The 21,212-nt window shown below is 70.3% G+C and overlaps 1 protein-coding gene across 1 annotated transcript in view; it reads left to right on the top strand.

Annotated features, from left to right (window-relative positions):
- The first annotated feature begins 389 nt into the window (after window positions 1–389).
- The window catches only part of LAMA5 (laminin subunit alpha 5), a 40,369-nt gene continuing 19,546 nt past the window's right edge, over window positions 390–21,212 (top strand). Inside the window, 19 exon segments of the mRNA XM_062204453.1 lie at window positions 390–753; window positions 4,046–4,198; window positions 10,157–10,274; window positions 10,736–10,854; window positions 10,949–11,119; window positions 11,446–11,543; window positions 14,420–14,535; window positions 14,631–14,749; window positions 14,834–14,924; window positions 15,115–15,249; window positions 15,362–15,421; window positions 19,783–19,807; window positions 19,809–19,921; window positions 20,006–20,070; window positions 20,072–20,144; window positions 20,227–20,361; window positions 20,441–20,575; window positions 20,655–20,792; window positions 21,064–21,116. Coding sequence (XP_062060437.1) covers window positions 448–753; window positions 4,046–4,198; window positions 10,157–10,274; window positions 10,736–10,854; window positions 10,949–11,119; window positions 11,446–11,543; window positions 14,420–14,535; window positions 14,631–14,749; window positions 14,834–14,924; window positions 15,115–15,249; window positions 15,362–15,421; window positions 19,783–19,807; window positions 19,809–19,921; window positions 20,006–20,070; window positions 20,072–20,144; window positions 20,227–20,361; window positions 20,441–20,575; window positions 20,655–20,792; window positions 21,064–21,116 — 2,223 coding nt within the window. The 5' untranslated portion in view covers window positions 390–447.

Genomic DNA, 21,212 nt, shown 5'->3' with positions numbered 1-21,212 from the left:
AGGGCCCGCCCCCCAGGCTTCGCACACCTGGGAGAAAGCACCGGGAGGCAGCGGAAGCTGGGAAGCCACGAGGGGAGCTGTCAGCCGGCCGGGAGGAGCCAGCTGGGCGCGCTGGGCCCCACTCGGGATCCGGAGCCACGACTCGGGGGGCCCGGGGAGGCGCGGCGGCGCGGTTCCCACGGCCTGGCCGGGAGCCAGCAGGTGCTCCTTCCGGGTGGCCGGCCGGCTGGGGTCCGAAGGGTTAAGAGCTTCAGGCCGCCCCTCCCCCTGCCCTCTCCCTCCCCGCCCCCTCCCCGGGGCGCGGGGCTCGGGCGCCCGGGCGGGCCGGGGCGGGGCCTGGCGTCCGCGGGCGGGGCGAGTCGCGCCGGCCTCGGCGCCGCAGACCCGCGGGGCTCCCGCCGCGCTCACTGTCCCGGGAGCGCGGAGTCGCGGCCCCGAGCCGGGAAGATGGCGAAGCGCAGCGCGCGGCAGCGTGCGGGGAGCGCACTGCCCGGGGGCGGCTCCAGGGGTCCCGCACCGCTGCTGCTGGCCGGGCTGGCGCTGCTGGGCGCGGCGCGGGCGCGGGCCGCGGCGGGTGGCGACTTCAGCCTGCACCCGCCCTACTTTAACCTGGCCGAGGGCGCCCGCATCGTCGCGTCCGCGACCTGCGGCGAGGAGGCCCCAGCGCGCGGGCCCCCGCGCCCCACCGAGGACCTCTACTGCAAGCTGGTGGGGGGACCCGTGGCCGGCGGAGACCCCAACCAGACCATCCAGGTGAGCGCGGGCGGCGGGCGCGGGACGCAGCGCGACTCCGTGGGGAGAGCCACGGGCGCGCAGCGTCCAGGTACGGGCCCTCGGGTCCAGACTCCCGCACTCTGCCTTTCGGGGAACCAAGATCCGGGAAGTTGCGCGTCCCTGCCGGGAGGCCGAAGGCGCTGGTGTCCCTGGCGCTGACCCTGGGGCGGTGGGCGCCGGGACACTTGCGCGGCGTAGGTGGCCCGGGCGCGCGCTGGTGCTCAGCCCCTGGCGCCCCGAGTCCGGGATCCCGGCGAGGGCGGGACTTGGCCTCCGCGGAGCCTGCCTGTGGGGTGGGGGCGGGCGCCTCCGCCTTCCCCCGGGACAGGCTGGAACCTGCTGGCCTCCGGATGGGGACCGGGCGGCGGCGGGAGGGGCCGGGCGCTCGGCTCTCAGGGCTACAGCCAAGGGTGGAAAGCCCTTCCACGAGGGGCCCGGGGCCTGTGGGACCCCAGGTGGGGGTGGGCACGCAGGGGAAGCTTTCCCCGGCGCTGGGAGCAGGGGACCGTGGCCAGGGCAGCATTCTACCCAGCAGGTGATGGAAGTTGTGGTCTTAGTCCCTGAAGACCTTGAGCCTGGGGACTGGGTTAGGTGGCCCCACGGTGGGCATCTGTTAGGAACCCTGGACTGAGCTCGGGGCGGGGGGCGGCGTGGTGGGGGCAAAGCCTGCTCCAGGGGCTCCGGAGAGTCCACTCCGGGTGGCCCTCCCTGCCCTCTCCCATCTTAGAGTCTGGGGGCCCTGAGGGCTGGTGTAACCTGAGCCGCTGCCTCCAGGGACCTGCCCCCACCTTCCGGGAAGGAGAGGCCGGAGCTGGGCGGTGGGGGGGGGTGTCGCTGGAGTTGGGAAGAGGCCGGGGGCGCAGGCGTGCAGGCGTGCAGGAAGGGGCCGGGCCGGGGCCGGGCGCGGCGGCGTTCTGGCTGAACTGAGCGGGTCTCACCTGGGAAAGCTGAGCGCTGACACCTGCCTTGTGCTCCACAGCCCGCGCAGGTCCAGCTGGCCCCGGGCTGGCCCGCCCTGCAGCTCCAGGCCACAGAGCTCCTGGGGAGGGGCTGGCGGGCTCCAGTGGGGGTGGGGGTGGGGGGGCTCCGCTGCAGTCCGCGCTCCATCCCAGACCACCCCTCCTGGCTCCCGCCCCCAACTGGCGCCTGGAGGCCCCTGAGCCTGGGGTCCGAGCTCCCTAGCTGTGTGCTTTTCCTCCTGAGCCTCAATCTTGCAGTCTATAGAATGGGCACAGCATGGCGGTTCGGCTCCCTGAGGTCGTGTCTGGTGCAAGAGGAAAAGCCTCCCCTTGAAAGCTGAGCACTGAGCCGCCCGGCGCCGTTCCAGGCTGCGGGAGTCGGGGGGGGGGGGCAGACGGCCTGGCAGGCTGGAGCCAGCTGTGTGGCCCTGGACGCCTGTCAGTGGGCCTCTGGCTGGCAGGGGGTGCCCAGGAGACGAAGCCCCAGCTCTTGGGGCGGCAGGTGGGCCCAGGGGCCAGGCGGGGCGGCCCAAGGGCTGCAGGCCTGCAGCTCCCAGAGGCCTCGGCACACGCCGCTGGCTGGGGTGTCCACGGACTCATCGGAGGGAGGCCTGTGTCCGGCTGTGTTCCTGGCAGGACCTTCTGTGGCACGGGGGTGGGCGGCCTGCCCTCCCAGCCTGTGCACCGCCAGCCAGAGCGAGGCAGAGAGGCCGGCGGGGAGGTCCACGCCACCCACGGTGCCCACTGTGGCTTTGGCTTCGGTGGGGACCAGAGCCATGTCTCACCTTGTCCAGACCAGCTCTGTCACCCAGCGGGGGCTGGGCACCCGTAGCTGGGCTCCTGGGAGACCGGAAGCCCACCCTGTACCTTGAGCCTCAGCCTTCCCCCATCTCCCTGTGGTGCTCACAAGCCCAGGAGGGTCTGGCCAGTGGGCAGCCTTCCCAGAAGGCCCCGCCCGCCCGCTGCACCCCACCCAGCTAGGTACAGTGGCCCCTCCCTTGCCCGCCCACCCCCGGTTCTGCAGCTCCAGCTCTGGGCTCCAGCCGGGCAGTGGGTCCCAGCCAGCATGGTCTCTGCTCTGGTCCTCTGTGGCAGTTTTGGGGTGGGTGTGGGGCACAGCTGATGTGAACCCCACTCTGCAGAGCTCGGGGGTCCTAGGGAGGCGGCAGCAGTTGCCCATCACTGGGGGGGGGTCCTGGGCCCTGCACCCCCGGAGGTGGCTTCTAAACGGAGATGGGGACAGTGGTGCCCAGGCCGCGAGGCGGGGCGTGGTCTGAGGTGGGAGCTGCCCAGAGGGGCCGGTGGACGCACCTGGCTCTGCCTCGTCTCCTTGTGTCCCGATGCCGGGGAGAGGTGGGGCCCAGGCAGGCAGGGACAGGCGGATGAGGGGCTCTGGGCTCTGTGCAGGGGGTGCAGGGGGTCTCCCAGGCTCCTCCCACCTCCCTCCTCCTCCCAGGAGGCTTCTGGCTCCCAGGCTAGGCCTCTGGGGCCTTCTCGGGGCTGCCTTTGCCTTTGTGTGCGGGGACAGTGGGTCTGGTTTCCCTGGGTGGGGAGTGGGGGGGCTCGTTCCACTGGGCTGGCAGCCAGGCCCGGGCTCTGCTCCCCAGGCGCCCAGCGCCGCCCCTCCCCCACCAGGGGCTGTGGCCAGGACCCTGCAGGGAGCTTCCTCTGCCCCTCAGGGCAGGCCCCCAGCAGGTGGCTGGGCCGTGACCAAGGCAGCTGCCAGGCCCTGGCCTGTGATCCCTTAATCCCCGTGAGCCCCCACTCTGAGGATGGGGGTGCTGAGGCTGGCCCCGCCCCAGGGCTCGGAAGCTGCTACTGCCACTTCCACTTGGGGCTGAGGGTCAGGCTCTCTGGAGCCCCTGACCCAGGAGGCTCCAGCAAGTGCACGGGGTGGGGCAGCCCCCCAGATGACCCCTCCTTCAGCCCAGCCTGCCCCGCCCTCTGGGCCCTGAGCTGAGAAGGGTGGCAGGTGCCTCGCCTCTTTGGCCCCCGTGGCCCTAGCCACATGGCCTCCTGGCTTCCTCTCACCCAGTAGCTGCTCTGCCTGGAGCTCTTCTCCCATTCTGTGTAGGCCGCCCTCACGTGCCGCCTCCTCCGACAGGCCCCCTTGATTTCCCGTCGCCTTCCTGGTCCCATGAGCTCGCCTGCTATGAATCAAACAGCAGCAGACGCTCGGGTGGACCAGTGTCTGGGGGGGCTGGGGGCCCGTGTGATGGCTCCTCTTCCAGCAGGAGGGTGACCTTGGAGGGGGCAGACAGGACGAGGGCCCCCAGTGCTTCCTGGCCACCCCGGTGTCTCCTCCCCTGCAGGGCCAGTACTGTGACATCTGCACAGCGGCCGACAGCAACAAGGCGCACCCCGCGAGCAACGCCATCGACGGCACGGAGCGCTGGTGGCAGAGCCCGCCCCTGTCCCGCGGCCTGGAGTACAACGAGGTCAACGTGACCCTGGACCTGGGCCAGGTAGAGTCCCCTCCTGCCTGCGGCAGCCCGGTTCTGGAACCCCCCCAGGGCCCCCCCCCCCCCACCAGCAAGGTCTCCACTGGAGTGAGAGCAGAGGCTGGCACTGCCCAGGGTGCGGTGGTGTCTTGTGGGGCACACGGGCAGGGGTGCCCCTGGAGGTCCCCGGAAGTTAGGGTGGGGCGCTGGGGGGGCGGGGGGGGCTGTGTTTACTCTCAGGAATTCCTGGCGGTTGTGGGAGGGGCTGCAGGAATGCCGGGAGGCCAGCAGAGGTGGACATTCCTGGGATACCTGGGCCCGCGTGGCCACTGTGGGGCTGGGCGCCCGAGCTTGCGTCCCCAGCTCTGGGCCCTGCCTGACCTTTGAGCCCTTGTGCAGGTGGGGGGGCGGGGCCCAGTGTTTCCACGGGGACCTGGGGTCTTGGGCACAAGGATTCCCTCTGGGTGGGGTCGTACTCCTCCCGGTTGCATCCCCTCTCTGACTTTGTCCTGTGCCTGGCCTCCAGGGCCCGGCCTGTGAAATGGGCTGGCAGTACTGCTGCACCCAGGACAGGGTGGGAGGAGCCTGGGGGCTCACCGATTCAGGGCTCCCCTGTTTCCCGGAACCCAGGGGCCCCCCGGGGCCCCGCATCTGTGTGGCACAGTTGGGCCGTCGCGGGGGTTGAACTGGCTCCAGGGCCTGAAAGGGGCTCCCATGGGTTCCTCTGAGCCTCCTGCCTGCTGGGTGGGGGCAAGGCAGGGCTCTTCAGAGCCCGGGGCCCCAGGGGAGATGGGCTGGAGATTGGTGGGGGCCGAGGCCGGGGTTGGGTCCTCTGAGTGCGCCTCCCCCATGCCCTGACCCGGGGCCGTGAGTCTGCTCAGGGCCTGCCAGGCCTGGCGTGGGCTTGGTCTGAGATCATCCGGCTTAGGATGCGGGTTCTGTGCGTGGACATCCTGCCTCCAGGCCTTGGCTTTGCCAGCTCTGAAAGTGACAGAGGGAAGAGTGCCGCTTCCGGCTCTGCTTAGGAAACACTGCCCCCCCCCCCATCCTCCCGCCCCCGCCGTCTGGCCTGGGTCCAGGGGCTGCCGGCCGTGGCTGGGTGTGGGGGGTGGGCCCCGTCCCCAAGCCCCTGGGCGAGAGGCCCTTCTTTCCTGAGGGCTCTGCCGCTGGGGGGCTGGGCAGCCTTTGGGGCGCTGGTCCTGGGGTGTGGCTGGGGCTTCCAGGAGGAAGCCGAGCTGGACGGGCGGGCGGGTCCTGCGCTCCCTGGCCACGGCGGGCGGCCAGCTTTGTTCTGAGATGTGGAGCGGACGCCCTGGGGAGGGGGAGGGGACGCTGGCACCGGGCATCCAGGGCGGAGGACAAGGTAGGCTGTGTGTGGCCTGAGGGTCCCCACCTCGTGCTGGTGGGGGTGACAGTCCCACACGGGACTCGGCCTGGAGCATAGCTGTGGGGGGCTTTCTGTCCTGGGGCCCAGGAGCCTCCGCGCTGCCCCCTGGCGTCCTGGGCGGGTTTTGTGCTTCTCCTCGGGTCCTTGGGAAGCTCTTGGAGCCACGGCTTAGCTCCTGGCCACGGTCCCTTTCCCGAGAGCCTCACGCAGACCCCTGCCCAGGCTCCCGTGGGCCTCCGCCGCAGGTGCCACCCCCAGCCCAGTGGGTGGCTCTGGCCCACGTCCCCTGAGCAGCTGCTTCGCCTGGGGCTGCTGACGAGCGGTGTTCCTGGCAGGGAGCCCCCGGCTCTGCTCTCACCTGGGGCAGTGGCAGGTGGGGCGGGGCGGTGGGGCATGAGACCAGGATTGGTGGGGGCCTAGACATGCCAGGTACAGGGGCTCGTGCCCCAGGCAGGCAGAGGGTGAGTTGGGGTGGGGCGTGGGGAACACGTTTCTGACCACTGGAGCCGTGAGAGTCCTCCCCAGGCACTTGGAGAAACTGAGGCAGCAGAGCACCAAGGGGGCAGTGCCGGCGTGGAGCCGCCGGCATCCGGTGCTGGTGTCTGGAGGAGACAGGCTGGCCGTGCTGGGCCTGGGCTTCAGGGCTCCCGGTGTTTTCTCTGTAAACGGGGTGGGGGTTTGGTGCTTTGCATAAGCGGGGCGGGCCCCCCAGGAGCTGCTGGCTCACATGCTTACAAGGCCACAGCCATTGGCACAGCTCCCCGGGCCCTGCGGCACTCGGCCATGTGGCCAGCGCCCCAGGGAGGTCAGTGGGTTGTCCAGGGAAGCAGCAGGAAGTGCAGAGTGGCCGGGCTGTAGTCAGAGTCCAGTGCTGGGGACAGGTGCAGGGGCTGGGCTCCCGGGCGCGGGAGAGTCCTGGGGGGCATCCGCAGGCCCCCCCACCGCAGCACAGGGCAGAGGGCCGCCTCCTCGCCCTGCAGGCCGCACGTGGCTGTGCTCGGCGTGCTGGTCACCTTGCACTGGACGCTTGCAGACCCCCTGCGCCCTGCCTGGATGGCCCAGCCCTGGCTGCCCCAAGGCCTTCCTGTTTTCCAGGTTTTTAAACAAACTCTCCTGTGCTGGCTTCTCACTGCACCGCACAGCAGAGACTAAACTGTTTGGGTTTCGGCCACGGGGTCCCCCTGGGATAAACCGCACTTCCTGTGGCCCTGGCTGGCCATCTGGCCTGACCTGGGCTGGCCGCGGGGGGTGAGGCGGGAGAGCTCTGCGGGGCACCCAGGGTCACTAGATATACCCCTGGCCGTCAAGGGGGCTGCTGCACGCCCATCCTGGGGGGCCCTCCTACCCCCACCCCCTGCCCTGCACACCTGGGCTTGGGCCCTCTCACCCCACCACCACTCCCACCCCCGCCCTGCACACCTGGGCTCAACGCTGGGCTCAAGGGGCTGGCGCTCCCGGGTGTCCCATGCTTTTATTACCCCCAGCGGGGTCCACCTGTGGTCTGTTTTAGCTCCCTGGTTGGTTTACCCCGCTGGGGGCCCGAGTGGACAGCCCACCCTGGCCTGGCTGCCCCAGCCCATGCTGTGGTGCCATCAGGGTTCCCAGATGGAGTTCCTGCCAAGGGGGAGGGGCAGAGGCTGAGGCTGGACTGGCTGGACTGTGGCCTCTGAGGCTGGCCTGGGCGCAGGATGGGGTCAGGGTGGGCTCCAGTGGGCGCTAGCCCGGATGCTCGGGGCTAGGAGGGGCTTCCTGCCTCCTGTACCTCCTCCTGCTGGGACCCCGGCTGGCCCCGGGCGTTGGCACAGGGCCTTCTTCCTGTAGGGCCAGGGCTGAGTCACAGGCCTCCTGCTGAGTCACGCCATCGGCGGGTGCAGCTGCGTCCCCTCACTGCAGGACAGGCGCTGCACCAGCACCTGGCCGGCCACCGCGTCCCCAGCCCTGAGTCCGCCCGGGCAGGGCTGCGGGTGGGCACGCGATGAGCCCCATGGGCAGCCTCCGTGACGTGTGTCTGAGCCCGGGGCTGCTGGCCACCAGCCCGTCCCATGCCCCTTCCCCAGAGCCTTGCTGTGGTGTCCAGGCCCGGCCCGGCCCACTGCTCCCCCTCGGCCCGCCGTGTCCCTGCCGGTGGCCGCTGGCCCCAGCCCCTCTTCCCCAGGGAGAGTGGCATGCCCTTCCCGAGGGTCTCCAAAGTGTGACCCCCCCCCCCCCGATCGGTGCCTGTCCCCACGGCCCTGTGCCCAGGGTCCCACAGCCCGAGGCCTGGAGCGCACCCTGGCCCAGTACTCTGGGGACGCACGCTGACCCCTTCCAGGCAGGGGTCACGGGGGCGGACCCCCTCTCTGGTTCCCTCTGAGGTCCAGGCTGAGAGGCCGCTGTGCTGGAGTCGAGCCTGCTCCAGAATAGCTAGATTTTTAAAAATAACCCGGCCGCTTTTGTTTGGCTTTTGCTTTAAAAGACGTTTTCTTCCTTTTTGCGGAGAGGTCAGCCCTGCTGGCAGCCGGGCCGGCGGGGAGGGGCGGGCTGCTGTGGGGAGGCCGGGTCACGCCGAGGGCACCGGCAGGTCGGGGGCACGGGGAGCACCCCGCACTGCCCGCCCCGCCCTCCACATCCCAGGACAGCTGGCCAGGGACCCCGGCGGGCGGACAGACGCCCGGGCGGGCGGACGGGAGCCGGGGTCGGCGAGCGCCTCCGGGCAGAGGGGTGGACGTGTCCGTGCCCCCCTGGCCCTGCCCGGCTGCGTCTTGGAGTCCGCACTTGCGCAAGTGCTCTCAGCGGGGAAAAATGCAGCCCGAGGGAGGACGGTGGCCAGCCTGGGGGCCGCGGCGCAGGGAAAGGCGGGGGCGGTCCCAGGGGCTGGCTGGGAGCTTCCGTCTCCCTGGGCGGGTGCGGCAGACCCTCCCCACTCCAGCACACCCTGGCTCCTGAGACATGTTTGTGCAGAGCTGGGAGTAAGGGTCAGAGGCCCCAGGGGAGGGCGCGCCCGGCTCTGACTGCCCAGCCCGCGTCCAGGCTTCCTGGGGAGGGCAGGCGTGTCTCCCCAGGGCTGTCCCCCCCACAGGGACACCTGCTGCCTCCAGCTGACTTGGGCTCAGGTGGGAGACCCCCTGCTCCTTCCCAGCACGCCAGCCTGGCTGACCACACCTGCTGTGCTGGGAAAGCCTGAGGGCCGCTGATGCCTGGTGTCGCACGCTGTCGCCTGTGCGGGGCTGCGTCAGGGACCCTGATGTGGGGGTGGCCCTCACACAGGGTGGACAGTCCAGAGCCTGTCTGGGTACACCTGTGAGCTGGGGGAGGGGTCACCCATCAGTGTTGAGTGTGGCCCTGGGGGCTCTGGCGTGAGCCCTGCAGGCAGGGGGCTGTGGGTGGGGTGGGAGGGGCCTGGAGGGCAGCTCGGCCTCCCCTCTGGAGAGGGCACATCACTGACCCCAGAGTGCTGGCTTTGTGCCCTGGGCTGCTGCTCAGCGCGCGACCGAGGGGCCACCCCAGATCATGGCCCAGAGATGAGGTTGGGGGTGGGGCACTCAGGAGGAGGACCCCCCCCAGCATCTGGCCTGTGGGGGGGGCTGCAGTCAGGGCGGGCTTCCCCAAGGAGGTGTCACAGGGGCGCAGTGAGGGCTGGGGGCACAAAGCCAGGACCTGCCAACTGCTGCTGAGTCCCGGGGGCGCGGGCCGGGCACCCCCGTCTGCTGCCTCTGACCAGGAAGGCCAACACTGGGCTGTGGGCCGCTCGTCAGCCAGAGGTCGGGGGGTCAGGCCCGCCGGAGGAGAGAGCAGAGAGAGGCGGGCAGGGTCCCTTGGACAGGGGTTGGGGTTCAGGGGCTGCCCAGTGCCCTGATGCGCCCGGAGCCCCTTCTGCAGGGGAAGGGGAGCCAAGGTCACCAGGGCTGTGCCTTGAGGAGTTGGGATTGTCCCTCGGCTCCACTGCCTGGCTCCCTGAGCCCTGTCCTGCCGCCCCCCCCCCCCCCCCCCCCCGTCCCTTGTGTCAGGTGCACCTTACCTGCTCCCAGGGGAGGGAGGAGGTGGGCTCTGGGCCCCGGCCAAGCAGCGTGAGGCTCAGCATGGGCGCCCCTCAGAGGCTGCTCCCTGCTTCCTGCCCGCCCCCAGCAAACCACAGATGCCCTCCTGTGAACCTCACACCTGACCTGGGCCATGGACGTGACCTAGGCACCCAATGTCCCACTGCCCCCTCGACACTCCCGGCGTCCCCCCACCCTCAGTGTCGCCCCCGTCCCCCCGAGCCACACCCTCACTGTCCCTCCCCTGTCCCCCTCACCATCCCCCCTCCCTGTCTCCCCTCTCTACAGCCCCACTGTCCCCCGACTCAGTCCCCCCTCACCCCCTCAGTCCTCCCACCATCCCCCACCCTCTGTTCCCCTCACTCACTGCCTCCCACTATCTCCACCCTCACATCCTCACTATCTCCTCCCACTGTCTCCCCCACTCACTGCCCCCCACTATCTTCATCCCCACACCCTCTCCCCCACTCACCCGCTCCCCCCACACCTCTCCCCCATACCCACTCTCCCTCTGCTCACCTGCTCCCCCCACACCCGCCCCCCCACTCACCTGCTCCCCCCACACCCGCTCTCCCCCAGGTTTTCCACGTGGCCTATGTGCTCATCAAGTTCGCCAACTCCCCTCGGCCGGACCTCTGGGTGCTGGAACGTTCCACGGACTTCGGCCACACCTACCAGCCGTGGCAGTTCTTTGCTTGTGAGTGTCCCGACGCCTGGGGCCTTGGGGTGTCCCTGGGGGGGGCCTGTGCTTTCTGGACACTGTGCTGTGTCCCTGCACGCGGCTTCCACGTGGCTCAGGACCGTCACAACCCTGGCCGTCTGGGCACTGGCCCCCTGGTGCCCCCCAGGCCGGCTTTGTGCTCACTTCCTGCCAGTTTCACTGCGGGGTCAGCACCCACGCCACTCCCCCATGGGATAGGTCTGGCCTCTCGTCCCCCACGTGTCCCCCAAAGCCCTTGGCTCCAGCGCGGGGTGGGGTGGCCCTGTCGTGGGTGGGGGACTGCTCACCCAGGGGACGCCGCTCCGAGCCTGTCCTGGGGAGAGGCGGGCTCAGTCAGCCCCGTGCCTGGGGCGAGCAGGCGAGGCTGGGGGGAGACGTGCAGGGACCCCGGGGTCTGCTGGGGTCCCTGTGCCCTCACCGCCACCCGTCCCTGGCAGCCTCCAAGAGGGACTGCCTGGAGCGCTTCGGGGCGCGGACGCTGGAACGCGTGAGCCGGGACGACGACGCGGTCTGCACCACCGAGTACTCGCGCATCGTGCCCCTGGAGAACGGCGAGGTGGGCTCCCGGGGCCTCCCCCGCCTGGCGCCTGCGCCGGCACCCGCGCCCGCTCACCCGCCCCCCCCCCCCCCCCCGTGCCCGTGGCCCGCAGATCGTGGTGTCGCTGGTGAACGGGCGCCCAGGGGCCATGAACTTCTCCTTCTCGCCGCTGCTGCGGGACTTCACCAAGGCCACCAACATCCGCCTCCGCTTCCTGCGCACCAACACGCTGCTGGGCCACCTGATGGGCAAGGCGCTGCGGGACCCCACGGTCACCCGCCGGGTGAGCCGGCCTGCGGGGGAGGCCGGGGGGGCCTGGCTGCAGCCTGTGAGGGTGACCTTGGCTGGGGGAGGCCCTGGCGACTGGGGTGGCCAGGGGGCCTGGCTCCGGGAGGCTCCGGGAACCTGGTGTGGCCAGTGGTGCCTGGCTTGGGGAGGCCCTGGGGACCTGGGGTGGCCAGGGAGCCCTGGCTGCAGCCTGCGAGGGTGACCTTGGATGGGGGAGGCCCTGGGGACCTGGGTATGGCCAGTGGGCACCTGGCTGAGAGAGGCCCCAGGGACCCAGGACTGGCCAGGGGCCACCAGGCACTCACGGGGCCGTGGGCGCAGTATTATTACAGCATCAAGGACATCAGCGTCGGCGGCCGCTGCGTCTGCCACGGCCACGCGGACGTCTGTGATGCCACGGACCCCGCGGAGCCTTTCCGGTAAGACCACGGCCCCTGCCCGTCCCCGTCCTGCCCAGCGGGGTGTGGGCTGGGCCCACTGAACCCCAGGGGGCTTCGCTCACCCTCAGAGCGGCCCTGGGGCAGGTTGGCTCCCCCATTCCCCCTCCCCCCTCCCTCCCCCTGTCCAGCTAGGTGTTGACCTTAGCCAGGCTAGCTTGCATTCCTGGCCCAGGGGACAGAGGCAGGGACCCCAGCTCAGTGGTCTCCGTGAGCAAACACTGGAGAGATGCAATGGAAGGGTCTGGACGGGGTGCCCAAGGGGCACCTCGGCTGGGGCCTGGACCCCCCCACTCCCACCTCCGGGCACGCCTGGGAGCAGGCGGGCTCTCCAGCCAGTGCTCGGGAGTCGGCACCCCACTCTGCACACGTGAATGGAGGTCTCCTGTGCCTTCCGTTGGGGTCTCTGCTCCGCCCATGGTCCTGCTTTGCAGGGGATGTGGGGGAGGCCCAGATGGGACAGAAGTGGAGATGTGAGCCCAGGCCCCCTGTGTGTGGCGCAGCCACCCCAGCTGAGCGGCACCAGCAGGTCCTCCAGTGCAGCTGCGGGGCCCCAGGGGCCCGACGGGCGCAGAGGCTGCCGGGTGGCGGAGATGGAGGGGCGGCGACCCTGGGACTCGCAGCTGGGCCTGCCCCTCCCCCTGACGCACCGGGCCTGGACGTGGGCAGGGCCACTCCCCAGGAACTACAGACCCAGTCCAGCCTGCGGCTGCTCTCCCTGTGCCCGTGAGCTGCCACTGCTGCCTCTCCTCCCGGGGGGTGGCCTCTTCCACGCCAGCTCCCCGGGCCTGCGCGCCCGGCCTCACCCCGCCCTCGTGTGCACATCGGAGCCCGGCCGCCCTGGGCAGTGCCTCGGCTCGGGCCGCACGGCTGGTGCCCAGGTGGCCGTCTCCCTGTCTCGGGTTCTGTGGCTGTGGCGGGAGCCCCTGTTCCGGAGGGCGCGTCTGGTGCAGACCTGGGGAGCTGCCCTGCCCACCGCTTGTCAGGGCCGGGGTCGCTGGCCTCGCCGAGTCCTGTTCCCTTGTTCCCCGTTGTCCATCCTCCTGGCCTGCCCGGGCCCGTCTGCTTCCTGAAGTGTGTCCTTTGCTCAGAGAGGGGCCGTTTGGCCCTCGCAGCCGGCGTCACAGGGGGCTGTGGCCCAGCGTCTCGGAGCCCGGGGGCCGTGGCTGCTTCTGGATTCCCCGGGATCCCTTCTGTCCTTGAGGCTGTGTGCGTTGGTGTTGAGGCTTGGACTTGTTCTACGTTGCTTAGGACTCGCACATTTTTTGGAAAAAAAATGATTTAGAAGCTTACTTATTTGATAGGCAGAGTTGGAGAGGCAGAGAGGTCTCCCATCCGCTGGGTCACTCCCCAGAGGCCTCCCGTCCGCTGGGTCACTCCCCAGAGGCCTCCCGTCCGCTGGGCCACTCCCCAGAGGCCTCCCGTCCGCTGGGTCACTCCCCAGAGGCCTCCCCTCCGCTGGTCACTCCCCAGAGGCCTCCCCTCCGCTGGGTCACTCCCCAGAGGCCTCCCGTCCGCTGGGCCACTCCCCAGAGGCCTCCCCTCCGCTGGTCACTCCCCAGAGGCCTCCCCTCCGCTGGGTCACTCCCCAGAGGCCTCCCCTCCGCTGGTCACTCCCCAGAGGGCCACAGTGGCTGGAGCCAGGAGCCTGAGGCTCCATCCGGGTCTCCCACACGGGAGGGCCGCTGCTTTCCCGGGTCGTTAGCCAGCAGCCAGGGTGAATGGAGCGGCTGAGACCTCTGCTCCTGTGGGACGCCGACGTCGCAGGCGGCCTAGCCTACCGCGCCCCTGCCCGGCCGCAGATGGGGCTTTCCCAGCTCCGCCTCCGTTGGGCGTCTGATCTGCACTCGGCGCCTCGGCGAGCCCTGTTTCGCTGTGGGCGTCCTGGTGCTCTATCACTGTCTTGGTCCTTCCCGGGTGCTGGGGTGTGGCCGTGCGGTGTCGTGTCTGCTGGGCCTAGGAGGCCGCCTGTGGCTCCCACCTGCCCGGCTTGGGAAGAACCCTCCAGGGGGCCCATGCCGGCATTTTTGCCGGACGCTCCCGGCGTTGCCGTCCTGGCACTGGCACTGTGCTGACTTCTCGGCGGAGGGGCCCTGCTGGGGTCGAGGGGGCACGGGCTGCAGGCCTTGGCCGTGGGCCCCCTCGGTGGCGCCCACACTGGTGGGCATTTTCCCCGTGGCTGCTCCTCCTTGCAGGTCTGCATTCCGAGAGGAGCCGGCGGGGGGGCGAGGGTGGAGCTGGCGGCTTCCGGGGTCCTGCTCAGCACATGCATGGCCCTGGGGGGGGGGGGGTGAGTTCTGCCCGGCCCTGGCTGCTCTGCTGGGAATGTGCTGGGGGGGGGGGGGGGGCGGAGGCTTTGGTACGGGGTTCTGGGAATTCCAAGCAGTGGGCGGCTCCAACCTCAGTCCTCGTCCCCAAGCAGCTGTGCCCCTGCCCACCGGGACAGCGGGCCTGGTGTCCACCCCCAGTTGGAAGAGGAAGCAGGTCTTGGCCTCCTGCCCCGGTGCCAGCTGGGCCCTGGCCGTGCGAGTGTCTTCCGTCCTGGAGCTGGCACTGGGGGTCCAGGGCTTGGACTCGATCCTGGCCCCGGGGGGAAGGAGCCACGGGCAGGGCCACCCTGCACTGACCCCTGGGTCCCTGTCCTGGGCCCCTCCTCCGCCTCCGTACACACCGCTTCCTGGTCCCCAGCCCGACAGAGACCCCGCACAGCTCCCGCTGCAGCGAAGCCCTCGCTGAGGCTGGGGGAGAGCACTCGGGCGTCCGGGCCAGCGCTCGCCGCCGGAGAGCCGGGTGAGCCGTCAGCGAGGGCCGTGGAGACCGCAGGGCGGGGTCTGAGCGCCGTGCTCTGGTCCCCGCAGGCTGCAGTGTGCCTGCCAGCACAACACGTGCGGGGGCTCCTGTGACCGCTGCTGCCCCGGCTTCAACCAGCAGCCCTGGAAGCCAGCCACCACCGACAGCGCCAACGAGTGCCAGCGTGAGTGCCCACACGTGTGCCCCCGCTCGCCCCACACGCGTGTGCCATGGGCCCTCGTGGTCATGGATCTGTGCTGACGCTGAGCCCCCTCCCAGCCTGTAACTGCCACGGCCACGCCCATGCCTGTTACTACGACCCCGAGGTGGCCCGGCGCCACGCCAGCCAGGACCAAGACAATATCTACCAGGGAGGGGGCGTGTGCATTGACTGCCAGGTAGGCGGGGTGAGGGGCCAGGTGTGGCGGTCCCCCCCCCCCCCCGGTGGGGGACGTGGTGACTCAGCAGCCTGCCCCACCCAGCACCACACCACCGGCATCAACTGCGAGCGCTGCCTGCCCGGCTTCTACCGCGCCCCGGACCAGCCCCCTGACTCGCCACATGCCTGTCGCCGTGAGTGGGCTCTGCTGGCCGGGACGGGGGTGTGGCGGGGGAGGCAGAGGCCTGAGCTTCAGAGCCTGCCTGGGAGGGGCCCTGCGAGGGCTGGGTGGTCCCCCGGTCTTGGCAGCTGCGTCCCCTGTGCCCCCGCACCCCTCGGAGGCCCCGGCTGGGGTCTTAGAACGTCTCGCCCCACCCCGCCCAGCCTGCGCCTGCGAGTCGGACTTCACCGACGGGACGTGCGAGGACCTGACGGGCCGCTGCTACTGCCGGCCCAATTTCACGGGGGAGCGGTGCGACGCGTGTGCCGAGGGCTACACCGGCTTTCCACACTGCTACCGTGAGGACGCCTGCCGGGCTGGGGCTGTGGGGGTCCTGCCCCCTCACACAGCTCCATTTGCGTGGGGGTGGGAGTGCGGAGCGCCTGGCTGACGCCTGGTGTCTCCCCGCAGCGCTGCCCTCCTCCCCTAGCGACACTGGTGAGCAGGTGCTGCCGGCTGGACAGATCGTGAGTAAGTGCCGAGGCTGCCAGGCCCCGCCCGCCCGGGCAGAGGGACCCGGCCTGGCCCTGCGCGGAGGGCGGGCGGCTCCTCCCCAGCAGCGCAAGTTCCACCCGCAAATCCTTGGAAGTTCAGGCGACAGACAGGGTTCTCCTGAACCACGCCGCCTGCACGTGGCCCCTCCCCCCACTCAGCTGTGATGCCCACACGTCCCACAGGCAGTTCTGCCACGGCATGCCCCATGATCGTGTGCTCCGTGATTGCGTGTCCTGTGATCGTGTGCTCCGTGACTGCGTGTTGCATGATCACGTGTTCTGTGATCGCATGTTCTGTGACTTCTGTGACTGTGTGTTCTGCAATTGTGTGTGTGGGTGTTCCGTGACCATGTGTTCTGTGATCACGTGTTCCGTGGCTGCGTGTCACACCCGCGCTGCCCTGCGACCTGCCACTCGCAGTCCTCCGAGCCGACAGAGGCCGCGTCCGCCTCGCCAGCCCCTGGCTTTGGGAGTTGAGGCCCCCGCTCTCACACCGCCTTAGGTTTAAGAAGCGGTGCGGAGACACCGACCCTTGGTCTCCGGGAAGGCGCCGGCCGCCGGGCGAGCCCGTGCGGGGAGGGTTTCGGCTGGAGGCTGCCCAGCTGTTCTCAGGACCAACGCCTGGCCCGCGTGGCCACGCGCTCACCTGCTCGCCGCTGTTCATGCCCCCGTCAGCGTGCTGGGCGTGCAGGCCCCTCCCATTCAGGGCTTCTGGAACCGGGACGCGTCTCGGTTATGGGCAGGTCGCGGTAGAACGGGCGGCTGCCCCTGGCAACACGGCACAGAGCCGCGGTCCTCGGAGGGCGGGGCCGATTTGTAGGGAGCGTCTGGACAGTCCGGTGGCTCTCCCAGCCCCCACCCCGCATGCCAGCTCTTCCCACGCCTGCTTGGCCTCCCGTGTCTGCCGGCCCCGTGGTTTCCTCCCTGAGGTCGTTTTGTGTTTGCGGGAGAACCTTTGCGGTCGGTGAGTGGCGTACCCAGCCGACAAGCCCTCGAGTTGTGGCTTCTCCCCTGGGCTCTTTCTCACACTGGAATGTTCCGCCTTCTGTCCACGGCGTGAGCCAGGGGTTGGCCCACTCTCTCAGAAGGGCCAGGTGTAGCTGTTTTATTTATGTATATATAAAGTGTATTTATTTGAAAACCAGGGTTATAGGGAGGGAAGGCTCTCCCATCTGCAGGTTCATTCCCAGATGGCCACAGCTGGACCAGGCCAAAGCCAGGTGCCTGGACCCCAGCACGTGGGTGCCGGGGCCCAAGCACGTGGGCCGTCGTCCGCTGCCTTCCCAGGCCATCAGCAGGGAGCTGGGTTGGAAGCAGAGCAGCCGGGCCTGGACCGGTGCCTGTGTGGGACGCCGGTGTCGTGAGCAGTGGCCTGACCACGACGCTGGCTGAGCGAGAGCGAGCGAGTGAGCCGTCGTCCACCCGCTGGGTCACTCCCCAGGTGCCTGCAGCAGCCAGGGCTGGGCCAGGCCTGAGCCAGGAATTCTATCCTGGTCTCCCACACGGGTCCCAGAGACCCAGCACTTGGGCCGTCCTCTGCCTAGGCAGAGTTGCCGGGGTGCCGCCCCTTACGTCCCTGTCCCCGTCTCTTTCTGGTCTTTGTCCTTGGTCGATCGGACCTCACGGAGGTTTGTTGAACGGGTGCTTGGAAAGAAGCCGAGCCCACGTGGTGAGGTCTGCGGGGCCGCCTCGCCGTCTTGGGGAGACGTTGCCTTCCTGACCCAGGAACGGAAGAGCTCTGATTCCGCTGCTGCCTTCTGGCCCCCGAGGCGGCAGGGGCCGCAGGTTCCCAGCCAGCGGTGGCTTTGGGCCCCAGGGGACATTGGGTGGCGCCTAGGGACGCTCCAGTTGTTAGAACTGGGATACAGCTGATGCCTTGTGTGGTGCAGGACGAGGCTCCCCACGGCCGTCACCAGGCCTCCAGAGCCCACCGTGCCGGTGACCCGGCCCGGCACGCGCCGTTTCTCAGGCTGGCAAGGGGCATCCCACGGGGTCCTGCCGTGGGTCCCCGTGGCCGGGGTCCCTCTGTGGGCCCCCGTGGCTGGAGTCCCGCCGTGGGTCCCCATGGCCGGGGTCCCTCTGTGCGCCCTCGTGGCCGGGGTCCTGCTGTGGGTCCCCGTGGCCGGGGTCCCTCTGTGCGCCCTCGTGGCCGGGGTCCCTCTGTGGGCCCCCGTGGCCGGAGTCCCGCCGTGGGTCCCCGTGGCCGGGGTCCCTCTGTGCGCCCTCGTGGCCGGGGTCCTGCCGTGGGTCCCCGTGGCCGGGGTCCCTCTGTGCGCCCTCGTGGCCGGGGTCCTGCCGTGGGCCCCCGTAGCCAGGGTCCTGCCATGGGTCCCCGTGGCCGGGGTCCCTCTGTGCGCCCTCGTGGCCGGGGTCCTGCCGTGGGCCCCCGTGGCCGGGGTCCCTCTGTGCGCCCTCGTGGCCGGGGTCCTGCCGTGGGTCCCCATGGCCGGGGTCCCTCTGTGCGCCCTCGTGGCCGGGGTCCTGCTGTGGGTCCCCGTGGCCAGGGTCCCTCTGTGCGCCCTCGTGGCCGGGGTCCCTCTGTGGGCCCCCGTGGCCGGAGTCCCGCCGTGGGTCCCCGTGGCCGGGGTCCCTCTGTGCGCCCTCGTGGCCGGGGTCCTGCTGTGGGTCCCCATGGCCGGGGTCCCTCTGTGTGTCCTCGTGGCTGGGGTCCTGCTGTGGGTCCCCGTGGCCGGGGTCCCTCTGTGCGCCCTCGTGGCCGGGGTCCTGCCATGGGCCCCCGTAGCCAGGGTCCTGCCATGGGTCCCCGTGGCCGGGGTCCCTCTGTGTGTCCTCGTGGCCGGGGTCCCTCTGTGCGCCCTCGTGGCCGGGGTTCTGCCGTGGGCCCCCGTGGCCGGGGTCCCTCTGTGCGCCCTCGTGGCCGGGGTCCTGCTGTGGGCCCCCGTGGCCGGGGTCCCTCTGTGCGCCCTCGTGGCCGGGGTCCTGCCGTGGGCCCCCGTGGCCGGGGTCCCTCTGTGCGCCCTCGTGGCCGGGGTCCCTCTGTGCGCCCTCGTGGCCGGGGTCCTGCCGTGGGACCCCGTGGCCAGGGTCCTGCTGTGGGCTCCCGTGGCCGGGGTCCCTCGTGGCCGGGGTCCCTCTGTGCGCCCTCGTGGCCGGGGTCCTGCCGTGGGTCCCCGTGGCCGGGGTCCCTCTGTGCGCCCTCGTGGCCAGAGTCCCGCCGTGGGTCCCCGTGCCTGTCCTTTCCTGAACTTGCCGTGTCTGTGTGGGCGTTCCCTGTGGCCTGAGATTCTAGAAGTGTTTGCTGCTGCCCGGGGCGCACGGTCCCCCTCTGGGCTGTGCGGGCCGCTCAGCTCGGGTTGTGCACGTTGGGGTCTGAGCGTTTCTGCTTATCCTCGAGTTTTTCTTTCTTCCTTTTTTTTTTTTTTTTTAAGTTTATTTATTGAGAGACAGAGAAAGAGAGAGAGAGAGAGGTCTTCCATCCGCTAGGTCACTCCCCAAATGGCCACAATGGCTGGAGCTGAGCCAATCCGAAGCAGGAGCTTCTTCTGGTCTCCCACGTGGGTGCAGGGCGCAAGGACTGGCCATCCTCTGCTGTCTTCTGAGGCCATTAGGGAACTGGTGGGAAACAGAACGGCCGAGACTGGAACCAGTGCTGCGGGCGGGGACTTACCCCGCTGTGCCGCGACACGGCCCCCTTGCCTCTGGGATTTGAGTTTTTCTTCTCACACCCAGAACGTGGTCACGCGTGGATGGGGATACGCGTTCTCTGCCGGATGCCGAGCCGCGTCTCCCACTGGCTTGTCAGCCGTGTGCTCGGGCCCTCTGCCGTGAGGCCGTCCTGGTGGCTGGAGCTCAGCTGCCCGAGGCTCATGGCTGCTGTGTCCCCTGTGTCCCCCAGGGCTGCCTCCAGCGCGCACCTTTCCCTCACAACGCCGGGCGTGCTGGGCTCCGGAGCCCCTCTGGGGCTGTGCCGAGTCGGCTCAGTCTTTGCCTGTGCGGCCTTCCGCCGCCCGTGGGTCCCTGCGCTGACCCCACTCCCAACGTGGGTGCATGGGAGCAGCTGGGTGTGTTCCGGTCTGGGTGCTGGGTGCCACGGCCGGGCTCTGAGGAGGGGAGTGTGGGTACTGCGTGGCCCTGGGGCACCTGCAGCCGCCATTTCTGTCCCTAACAGACACCCGGTGCTCCCCGCCTTGCCCCCGAGCCCGAGACTCGGCTCGCCCTTCTGCCCGTGGCTGTCCCGGCATCCCGTGCCCCCGAGCCCGTCTTGCTCTCATCTGGTGTTGGGGTTTTCTCTTGGTTTCTGGGCAGTGCTGTGTGCAGGTGGGGGGTGGTCCCTGGGAGGTTGGACCCTGGGCGGCTGAGCCTCCCCCTCCCCCACAGACTGTGACTGCAGCGCCGCTGGCACGAGGGCAACGCCTGCCGGAAGATCCACGCGTGGGACGCTGCGTGTGCAAACCCAACTTCCAGGGCACCCACTGCGAGCTCTGTGCGCCCGGGTTCTACGGCCCTGGCTGCCAGCGTGAGTCTGGCCCCCTGCCTGGCCCCCAGCCCGACCCTGGGGCCAACCCCCGTCTGACCCAGCCTGTCGCCGCCCCGGCTGCAGCGTGCCCGTGCTCCAGCCCCGGGGTGGCCGACGGCCTCTGCGACCCCGACTCGGGCCAGTGCCGGGTGCCGGCTGGGCTTCGAGGGAGCTGCGTGCGACCGCTGCGCGCCCGGCTACTTCCACTTCCCCCTCTGCCAGCGTGAGTGGTGCCTTAGAGCGGCTGTGGGAGCAGGGCCGGGGCAGAGCCGGCTCCGGGTCTCTGACACCCTCTGCCCCCACAGTGTGTGGCTGCAGCCCCACCGGGACCCTGCCTGAAGGCTGCGACGAGGCTGGCCGCTGCCTGTGCCGGCCTGGGTTTGACGGCCCCCGCTGTGACCAGTGCCGCCCTGGCCACCATGGTTACCCTGACTGCCAGGGTGAGCGAGGGCTGGGCGGGGCCTGGGGAGGCGACAGCGTGGTGCCAGGGCCTGACCCCCGCCCGCCCGCCCCCCGCAGCCTGTGCCTGTGATCCCCGGGGAGCCCTGGATCAGCTGTGTGGGGCCGGTGGCTTGTGCCGCTGCCGCCCTGGCTACGCAGGTGCCGCCTGCCAGGAGTGCAGCCCCGGCTTCCACGGCTTCCCCGACTGCACGCGTGAGTGCCGGGCTGGGGGTGGAGGCGGGGAGGGGAGGGGCGGCCGTCCCGGTGTGCCCTCACCACCCTGGCCCCACAGCCTGCCAGTGCTCCCCCGACGGCTCCCTGCACAGCACCTGCGATCCCCGGAGCGGGCAGTGCAGCTGCCGGCCCCGCGTGACGGGGCTGCGGTGCGACACGTGTGTGCCCGGCGCCTACAACTTCCCTTCCTGTGAGGGTGAGTGGGGCAGGGGCCGCGTGCGGGCACCTCCCATGATGCCATTGTGTGTGGCCGTTCACACGGCACGGGGCTCTTCTGGGTGTATCTGTGTGTGTGCTCCCGCGCTCGCTCAGAGGTGTGTGGTTCTGTGTGTGCGTGCGTGTCCACACGCATGTGCACGGGAGGTGCGTGTGCAGGCTCCTGTACAGCCGTGGTCCCGGGTAGGCTGGGAGAATCCTGGCCTTTTTGATCGGTCGCAGGGAGTGACGAGGCCTGGTTGTCCCCACAGCTGGCTCCTGCCACCCTGCTGGCCTGGCCCCCGCCGATCCTGCCCTTCCTGAGGTGAGCCCAGGGCCGCCTGTGGGGTGAGGAGGGCGAGGTGCCCCAGCCCTGCTCAGACGCCAAGCACCGTGACACCAGCGGCTCCCAGCTTGGCTG

Source organism: Lepus europaeus, chromosome 10 (genome assembly GCF_033115175.1).
Source record: "Lepus europaeus isolate LE1 chromosome 10, mLepTim1.pri, whole genome shotgun sequence".
In the NCBI taxonomy this organism is placed as follows: Eukaryota; Metazoa; Chordata; class Mammalia; order Lagomorpha; family Leporidae; genus Lepus; species Lepus europaeus.
This window is presented reverse-complemented; position numbering and strand designations above follow the sequence as displayed.